The 9,905-nt window shown below is 52.1% G+C and overlaps 1 protein-coding gene across 6 annotated transcripts in view; it reads right to left on the bottom strand.

Moving 5' to 3' along the window:
- Positions 1-6,520: 6,520 nt before the first annotated feature.
- The window catches only part of LRRC7 (leucine rich repeat containing 7), a 95,110-nt gene continuing 91,725 nt past the window's right edge, over positions 6,521-9,905 (bottom strand). For 3 of the 6 annotated variants that reach the window (XM_077785298.2, XM_085586073.1, XM_021535601.4), the window contains 3 exons: positions 9,384-9,476; positions 7,936-8,010; positions 6,521-6,819 (listed from right to left, as the gene is read on the bottom strand). In XM_077785298.2, coding sequence (XP_077641424.1) covers positions 6,712-6,819; positions 7,936-8,010; positions 9,384-9,476 — 276 coding nt within the window. In that variant the 3' untranslated portion in view covers positions 6,521-6,711. The remainder of the gene's footprint in view (positions 6,820-7,935; positions 8,011-9,383; positions 9,477-9,905) is intronic. The other 3 variants (XR_014956984.1, XM_085586072.1, XM_085586075.1) reach the window with 2 other exon arrangements.

Below are 9,905 nucleotides of genomic sequence, written 5' to 3'. Positions count from 1 at the left end.
ATGCCCTCCTCAGCCCTGAGCCCTGGCCATTCCCACCTGAGCCTGGCATGGCCAAGGGCACAGCTGCCGTGCTGGAGTACCTGCGGAGCCGCATTCCCTCCTGAGCCCTGGGCATCCTCCTGGGCCCTGGGCATCCTCCTGAGCCCTGGGCATCCTCCTGGGCCCTGGGCATCCTCCTGGGCCCTGGGCATCCTCCTCAGCCCTGGGCATCCTCCTGAGCCCTGGCCATTCCCACCTCAGTCCTGAGCCTGGTGATTCCCACTTCAGCCCTGGCCAAGGGCACAGCTGCACTGCTGGAACACCTGCAGAGCCACATTCCAGCAGCACAGGAGCAGCCAGGTACCCCCTGTCCCACCAGCACCACTGGGCTCCACTGCTTCCATCCTGCTCCTGGCTGGGAGTCTGCCCAGTGATAAGAGCCCAGCTGTGGAACATTCCCTGCCCTCTGCATGTTCCAGCAGGGATTTCAGCATCCCACACCACTCTGTTTACACTGTTTGTAATAAATGACAGCATGGAGAGCTGCCTTCAGCACAGCCATGGTGCTTTGTGCTGCTGAGCTGGGCTCTGGAGAGAGTTCTCAGCACCAAAACACTGGTGCCAAAGGCAGAAGGGACCACAGTGGGTTTTGTATTCCTGTTTTCACTTGTTTCACTGCTGTTCCCTGAGCTGTCTCCTGGTGTGAGTGAGGTTGAGTGCTTGAGCAGTGAGGTGGTGAGAGTTGCCTCAGGTGTGTGCAGGGCTCACTTGAGTGAGAACGGGGCTGGTGCTGTGCTGAGACAATAAATGTTCCCCTTGGATGTCGGCTTTGGGTCCTTCAAGCTGTACCTGAGCTCTGTAGATGGGAACATTGAGAACTTCTCTTGTTCAGACACACTTCCAAATGTCCTGCAGGTGATACCTTTAATAGTAATAGTGCTGTGGATGAGGCTCTCCAACCCTTTCCATGGGGAAATTCTTGCTGATGTCCAACACAGTTCTCCCCTGGCCCAGCCCAGGGCCATTCCTTCTCCTCCTGTCCCTGTTCCTGGAGCAGAGCCCGACCCCCCGGCTGTCCCCTCCTGGCAGGAGCTGTGAGAGCCACAAGGGCCCTGAGCCTCCTTTGCTCCAGGCTGAGCCCCTCAGCTCCTCAGGGATTCTCCAGCCCCTTTCCAGCTCCCTCAGGGATTCTCCAGCCCCCTCAGCTCCTCAGGGATTCTCCAGACCCTTCCCGGCTCCTCAGGGATTCTCCAGCCCCCTCAGCTCCTCAGGGATTCTCCAGCCCCCTCAGCTCCTCAGGGATTCTCCAGACCCTTCCCGGCTCCTCAGGGATTCTCCAGCCCCCTCAGCTCCTCAGGGATTCTCCAGCCCCTTTCCAGCTCCCTCAGGGATTCTCCAGCCCCCTCAGCTCCTCAGGGATTCTCCAGCCCCTTCCCGGCTCCTCAGGGATTCTCCAGCCCCCTCAGCTCCCTCAGGGATTCTCCAGCCCTTTCCAGCTCCATTCCCATCCCTGGACACTCTCCAGCCCCTCAGGGTCTCTCAGGGACACAGCCCTGGGGGTTCTGTAGCACAGCAGGATTTTATACAGTTCCTCACTAAAATTCCCAGCTTTTGAACGCGTCCAGATGAACATACAACGCTCTGAGCTCACCCTCAGCTGCCCGGGTGTGGGAATTGCCTTCTGGCTGGAGCAGGGATGGCTCGGGGGGCTCAGGCCCAGCTGCAGCTCCCCATGTCCCCAGGGAGGGGACCCGGGTCTGCTCCTGGCTGCAGGGAATGGGGGGCACTGACCTGGCTGGGAAAGGGTTTGGGGGAGTGGGAATGGGAAGGGCAGGATCTGTCCTGCGGGAAGCAGGTGCCAGGGCCTGTGTGCAGTGACAGCAGGGGACACCTGGAGCTCCTGGATGGTGGAACTGCTGCTGCCCTCACCCCTGCCCCTTTTCGTTTCCATACATTTTGTCCTTTCATCCATTTCTTCCATTTCATCCCCCAGACATTTGTCCTTCCACACATTTGCCCCAAAAGCTGCCAAACCTGAGTTTTCTTGCCCATTTCCATTGCTCCCCTTCCATATTTGGTGTCTCCCCTGGCTGCAGCTGGACCAGGGGGATCCCAGTTGGGAGTCGCCCAATTTTCCAGGCTCATTCCCCACCCTCTGAAACCTCCTTTCTGCCAGGAAAACAAAACCAAAAAAAAACCACCCAAAAGCCTTACAATAAGGTGACGTTTTTATTATTTATACAATAAAGAGACTTTTTAATGTTATTCAAAACACTTTTTTTTTTGGAAATACTGAAAAAGGTGGGTACAGCAAAGCCGAAAATGGCTCTGCTGCACTGCACAGCATCGGTTCAGTCCCTGGGCTCCCTCTGCAACAGAGCAGCTGCAAAATGCAGCAGCCCCACAGCACGGCCAGGCCCTCCAGGGCAGGGGAGGGGACAACCTGCATGTGCCAAGGGACAGGAGCTGATTGCACTCAATCAATAGATTTAAAATAGAGTTTCTGAAGTACCTTTTTGCACATAAAATGAAGCAGCTTTCAAGTTCAGTAAGTCTTTATACTGCAAAAAACATGAAGTACATTCACAATCTATGTTAATAAAGTAGTAAATATTTCCTCATTCAGCTTTATTTACATGGATACTGGAATTCAACTGAAAAGTACAGTCATCTGGAATATAGCAATCTTTGAACACATACAAAAATGACCATTTCTGTATATAATTTAAGCTCAAAATCACAATTATCTCAAAATATTAATTACAATACAGCCATCTCCATCATAATTAAACATGTCTTTTATAAAATGGTAAAATCTTTACTAAAGGAAGCTGTTGGTTCTGAACTGGATACAGTACTCACAGGTAGAAAACCGAAGTGATGAGCGAGTGCCCTGCCCGGGGAGGAGGAGGAGGAGGAGGGAGGGGACACAGCCACCGCCACCCGAGGGACACGGAAAGGCCCCAGTGCCACCTCTTGTGCCATGGGCTGTGCCAGGAGTGCCCAGAACCCCGGGAATCCCGACCCACTAAATCAGCTGGAATCGACCAGGGAGAAGATTGGCAAAACCTTTTTAGGGGGTTTCCTTTTTTTAATTTAATTTTTTGGTTTGAAATTCTGTGATTTGCAAGTGGCGCCTTTTGGGGTAGGGTGGTGGCCCCGGTGGCACCACGGCTGTGCCTGGCTGTGGCTCCAGGGCCAGGCCAGCTCCCCGTGGATCCCTGGATCCATATCCTGTCCAAACTGCTGCCCAGAAAGTTGTATGGGCAGGGGATGGGCCTGCCCTGCCTGCCAGGGACAGCCCTGGAACTGTGCACTGCCAAAGGGACGGCGAGGGACGGGCACGGGCAGGGAGCTCCAACTGGCACAACATCCCCAATGTCCTCTGGAAATTCTAACTGTGACATCCCACCAGTTCACAGAATCACAGGAGGGACCTCTGGACACCATCCAGCCCAGCCTGGGGCAGGGGACACGGGATGTCCCCAGAGAGGGAAACCCCAGACCCGCTGCGGGCAGCCGGGCAGGGCTGTGCCACCCCCAGGGAAAGGAGTTCTTCCTCGTGCTGAGGTGGGACTTGTGTGTTTGTTTATGTCCCAAACCTGCCCGGGTGGGTGCTGACCCCGCAGCTCTGTCACCTCTGAGCCATCCTGGGACCTGTCCCCAGCGCTGCTGCTGTGGGCCAGGCTCTGCCTGGCCAGGGGTGCCAGCAGGGCATCCCTCCTCCATGGCAGTGCCAGGGGATAAACACCCCCATCCCCCCTGTGGCCTCCCCGGGGCCCTGCCCTCATGATCCCACTGTCAGGGGTCATTTCCCTGGTTTTGCATTCCCTGTCCTCGCATTCCCCCTCAGAGCTCTGTGCACATGTCTGTGCTGAAGCGTTTCTGATTGCATCAGGGAATTCAGTGCTAAATTGCAGCACTGAGGGGTCCCAGCATCCCAGAATGGGCTGGGGGGGGAAGGACCTCAAATCCCACCCAGTGCCACCCCTGCCCTGGCAGGGACACCTCCCACTGTCCCAGGAGCTCCAGCCCCAGTGTCCAGCCTGGCCTTGGGCACTGCCAGGGATCCAGGGCAGCCCCAGCTGCTCTGGGAATTCCATCCCAGGGAACAATTCCCAATTCCCAATCTCCCATCCATCCCTGCCTCTGGCAGTGGATCCATTCCCTGTGTCCTGTCCCTCCCTGCCTTGTCCCCAGCCCCTCTCCAGCTCTCCTGGAGCCCCTCCAGGCCCTGGAAAGGGCTTTAACCAAGGGTTTTAACATCTTTACACTCCAAGTGCTCACTACCAACAGCAAACCAACCTCCTGGACATTTCCTACTCAGATTTTTCCTGGATTTCCTTAGCTCTGCTCTCAGCTGCCCCATTCACCCTCAGTCTTGTCCTGCCTGCTCCCTGTGTGGAGCTCCCTGTCCCCTCCCAGGGCTGGCACTGCCACCAAACACAGATGCAGACGTGGTGGATGTGTTAAAAAATACCTTGGAAAACATGAACCCGGATTTGAGGATGTTAAACGGTTGCTGTTGGGAACAACTGGCTGAGAACTTTCCTGGTTTGCCATCACCTGGGTAGGAACTGTGAGCTGGCACTGGGAAAATGGGAAATTATTAGGGGTGGAGGGTCCTGGAGGCTTCCCCGGGCCTGCAGCTGCCCACAGGCAGAGGGAGAAGGTTTGGGAATTCTTGGAGAAGTGGAACATCCCCGTGGGCTGTGGCTGCACCCATAGCTGTGGGATTTTGGGTGGGAATGGTGCAGGTGATCCAGAGCTGTCCCTCAGCCCCGGGCATTGCTCGAGGGCACTGGGATCCCCTGAAAACACCGGCAGAGAGCTTTCCCATTTTCTGCCAGGGATAACCAGGCTGGACCCTGGCACCCCTGAAGCAGCAGCAGCAGCTGGGCACAGTCTGGGCTTTGGGATTCTCCCTTGGGAACAGCCCCAGGACTTGGACATGTGGGATGTCCCACTGGCCCTGTGCTGGGAATGCTCCTCCCGGGCTGGCTCGGGGTCGCCTGCTGCTCCCTGGGATGTGTCTGTGCCCATCCCTTCCCAGGACTCCCAGACAGCCTCACCCATGGGAATATCCCGAGCAGGGCCCGCCAGGGCCTGGAGCAGGGGGGAAAAATACACAACAATGTCAATGGGGAGTCTGAAATGAAAAATTAATGAGTTAAATTAGCAGCAACAAAAGGAGTTTTACTGCCACCATCACAACCTTCCTCCATCCGTGAGCCAAACCTGCCTGTCCTCGGTGTTCTCCTGTAGTGTGTGCACATGGAATCGAGGGAAGAGCCAAAGCAAAGGGAGTTAACCTGTTCTGAAGGGAGTTCACCCTCTCCAGAGGGAGTTCACCCATTCCAGAGGGAGCTGGAATTGTAGAACCATGGCATGGGTTGGGTTGGGAAGGACCTTGAAGCTCACCTTGCTTAACCCCTGCTGTGGCAGGGACACCTTCGCTGTCCCAGGCTGCTCCAAGCCCTGTCCAACCCGACCATTCCAGAGGGAGCTATCCCATTCCAGAAGGAGTTATCCCATTCCAGAGGGAGCTATCCCATTCCAGAGGGAACTATCCCATTCCAGAAAGAGTTATCCCATTCCAGAGGGAATTTTCCCATTCCAGAAGGAGCCATCCCATTCCAGAGGGAATTTTCTCATTCCAGAAGGAGTTGTCCCATTCCAGAGGGAGATATCCCATTCCAGAGGGAGCTCACCCATTCCAGAGGGAACTCACCCATTCCAGAAGGAGCCATCCCATTCCAGAGGGAACTATCCCATTCCAGAGGGAACTATCCCATTCCAGAAAGAGTTATCCCATTCCAGAGGGAGCTCAGCCATTCCAGAGGGAGCCATCCCACTCCAGAAGGAGTTATCCCACTCCAGAAGGAGTTATCCCATTCCAGAGGGAGCTCAGCCATTCCAGAGGGAGTGATCCCATTCCAGAAGGAGCCATCCCACTCCAGAAGGAGTTATCCCACTCCAGAAGGAGTTATCCCATTCCAGAGGGAGCTCACCCATTCCAGAGGGAGCTCACCCATTCCAGAGGGAGCCATCCCATTCCAGAGGGAGCCATCCCATTCCCACGTGGGTTCCTTGTCCCGAGGTCCCAGAGTTACAGCTGGAGAAATCTCTCACCCTGTGTAGTGAATTGTTCCTGATCCCTACGCAGCCAGCTATACACACGGCATATGTACAGGTATTTTCATAAGGCATAGAATATCTTTGCATTGAAAATAAATGAACATTATTAAATTTAATTTAATATATACTTTCTTTGAGGTGTTTATGAAAATATTTTCTTCTCTATACTTTTGTATGCGACATGATAGAAATATTTCATGGGAAGTACAGGTTAATATATTTCATCTTTATAAAGGCATATACAACTTTGAGGCAGTGTTTCAGATGGACAGCAGAATTCCTAAAGGATTTGTATGTGCTTCTGTGTTTTGAAATCATATGAAATTGACTTTTAAGAAGGAACTTGGTTAAAAAAACGCACCAATGCACAGCCAGAGGCTGACAAGTAAAACTAATACGGAGCCACATGAACAATATATTTATAGAGTTAATTCTTATATTTTCTCCCGATGATTGGTACTAACATAGAGTATTATACATTTGGCACTACTGTTTGCCATTGGTCCAGCAATTGGCAAAAAATTGGTTTCCTATGTATAAATCCTTTTGAACATTAGATCTGGCTAGACATATTTACTATTTATAAAAAAATATTTAGACAGTAAGCTCACGTTGGATAACTAAGTCTACTGTGTTCTGGAAACTCTTCAGTAGGAGCACAGCCTTCTCGTGTTCCAGGTGTACAAAGCTGTGTCCGTTGGCCTGCAGCAGGGAAAACACAAGGGAAGAGGCTTTAGTGGCTTGTTCTGGGGGAAAAAAGGCCTATTTGGCAATTAAGAGCAAGGCTGAAATAAATAATGAACAGGTGGGGGTTTCTCATGAACACAAAGCAGACGTTTCTCCTGTCCTTTGTGGGATGGCTTCAGGGCTGGGCTGGGGGCTCCAAGGAAGGATTTCATTCCCACTGAAATCACGCCGTGACTCCAGGATGGCTCTGGGGTCTGACCACGCTCAAAGCCTCAACACAATAAAACACCTTTCCTCTGGGAAAGAGGAATCCAGATTCCGGGCAGGGAAGATTCCAAATCCACCCACAACTGTGCCAAAGAAGCGGTGCAGAGCCAGAAGGGCCCTGAGCCTCCTTTGCTCCAGGCTGAGCCCCCTCAGCTCCCTCAGGGATTCTCCAGCCCCCTCAGCTCCTCAGGGATTCTCCAGCCCCTTCCCGGCTCCCTCAGGGATTCTCCAGCCCCCTCAGCTCCCTCAGGGATTCTCCAGCCCCCTCAGCTCCCTCAGGGATTCTCCAGCCCCCTCAGCTCCCTCAGGGATTCTCCAGCCACTTCCCATCTCCCTCAGGGATTCTCCAGCCCCTTTCCAGCTCCCTCAGGGATTCTCCAGCCCCTTCCCAGCTCCTCAGGGATTCTCCAGCCCCTTCCCGGCTCCCTCAGGGATTCTCCAGCCCCTTCCCGGCTCCTCAGGGATTCTCCAGACCCTTCCCGGCTCCTCAGAGATTCTCCAGCCCCTTCCCAGCTCCCTCAGGGATTCTCCAGCCCCCTCATCTCCTCAGGGATCCCCCAGCCCTTTCCCAGCTCCGTTCCCTGCCCTGGGCTCGCCCCAGCCCCTCAGGCTGTGGTTTTGGGGTGCCCAGGAGTGGGCGCAGGGTGGAGGTGCCCCAGCACCCGGGACAATCCGTGTCCCTGGGCACTGCCCACGGGCTTTGATTCAAACCAGGGCCGGTGTTAACCAGGACAAACAGTGCTTTACAGCTGTAAGTCGACATTGGGGACCCCCAAACCCCAGAGGCAGCTCAGCCCTGCTGCAATCACCACCCACGGCGCGTTCAGGCGGAGCTCCGAGCCCGGGACTCCCCGGCATCCCTACCTGGAGGATTTTGTCTCCGGGCTGGAGCAGGCTGGAGGCAGGGCCGTCAGGCTGAACCCTAGTAACAAAGATACCCTATAAGTCAGAAGTAACACAGGTTAGGATGCTTTCTGCAATAACTACATCCCATAAAACACGGGGCTCCCTGCCTAGCTGGGGCCTGGGGGCTCTGCGTGCCCTGGAGATGGGTTAGCAGCAAACTGGTTTATTGTGTTTGCCACCAAACAGCAGTCTGGGGGTGGAGCAGCTCTCTGGGACATTCAGCACTTATCAGTAATTGGGGGTCATTTTAAACTAAAATCCCACATCAAAAAGAAAGTCCAACATGAGCAGGGCAGGAGTGGCAGGTTGTCAGGACGGTAATTAAAATGGAACAAGTGTTAATTATTGGAATGATGTGCATCATAATCGATACAGCAATCTTTGCTTCCTTTAGGAAGCACAGCTTCAGTTTCATTATTTGAAATATTTGTGGAAGTTCTCAGTGTCCCTGCAGCACAAATGCAGATTTATCCAAGCACATCGGCCCCAGGAATGCCCTCAAGGCCTCCTTTTCCAACAGCCTGCAGTCAGTTCCATGGCACCACGCACAAATCCACAGGGTACGAGCACACGTCCCACTCCCACAGCCCTGGCAGCCGGGACTCGGCCCACCTTGGAGTTTCTGTGGCCTCCTTCTATTGCAAATCCATTTATCTTAAATGTGCAATTCCCAAAATGAGCCCTGAGTGTCCCTGACCACCACCAGGTGTCAGTTTTAACTCCCAGTACAGGAGGCATTTGCTGCCGTGGGGTCTGTAAGGATCCAGGGGTTTCCAGGCTGCTTTTATTTGACACCGCAGCTACAAACCCTGGAATTTCAGCCTCCAGGGATGATACTGTACTTTAGTATAATAAATATAATAAATAAATATAATAAATATAATAAATAATATAATATAATATAATATAATATAATATAATATAATATAATATAATATAATATAATATAATATAATATAATATAATATAATATAATATAATATAATATAATATATACTGTATAAAATATTTTTCTATATAATATATATAATTTATACTATACTATCATATACTCTAATTAATTGATTAGAAGTTTAATTGTGGCCTAAGGTGACTCTTAAAAAGTGACGGAGACAATTCTCCAGAAAACAGCCCAAAAAATTATCTTGTCAAGGGAATATGGGCCAGACACTCATGGGATTGATGCTTGATTCCCTCATCTTCTTTAACTGGGAAAACAAGCAAACAACACTCTGCTAAAATAAAGAAACAACCAAAAAAAACCCAAAAACAAAACCGAGTTTGGGAAAAAAAAATAATCTTTCAATTCCACCAACAGAGAGGCACGAACATCCCCCTCATTGTTCTCTGCCTCCGCTCTGTGACCTCTGCAACAAGGAGCAGGGAGGGAGGGATTCCAAACTCACCTTATCAGAAGGTTTGAATGGATTTCCTTGTCCACTTATTCCACCGCTGATACTGAACCCAAGGCCGGGATTCTTCTCTATCCTCACACAAAACTAGGTAGGGAAAACAGGGATGTCAGCCCTGAACCTTGCCCCAGGCAGGCACCTCCTTCCCTCACATCCCATTTCCCTGGAGGAGCTGAGCCCCTGCACCCCACCAAACGGGAAAAACTGCTGGAATATGGCTAAAATATAAACATATTCTAAAATTCTAAAATACACAAAGTGGAGGGACTGGCAGCAATTTCCCACACGGCAGCAATACCAGAACATTCCCTGTGGTTCTCAGATTTCTGCATGGATTTTAATGTTCTCTTTTCAAGGAGGAAGAAAACCCCTTTAGATTTGTGAAAGAGAAGTTCACCCTGGCTACGTTTCTCACATGAACACTGGGATAAACCCATAAGTGAGGCTTTGGTGTCATTTTATTTTCCCAGGAGGAGCCAGGCGTGCAGCACCCCTGGGACAAAGCCAAGGGATAAA

The sequence above is a fragment of the Lonchura striata genome, chromosome 8, assembly GCF_050655825.1.
Source record: "Lonchura striata isolate lonStrDom1 chromosome 8, ASM5065582v1, whole genome shotgun sequence".
Classification (NCBI taxonomy): domain Eukaryota; kingdom Metazoa; phylum Chordata; class Aves; order Passeriformes; family Estrildidae; genus Lonchura; species Lonchura striata.
The sequence above is the reverse complement of the archived record's forward strand: the minus strand, read 5'-3'. Positions and strand labels throughout refer to the sequence as shown.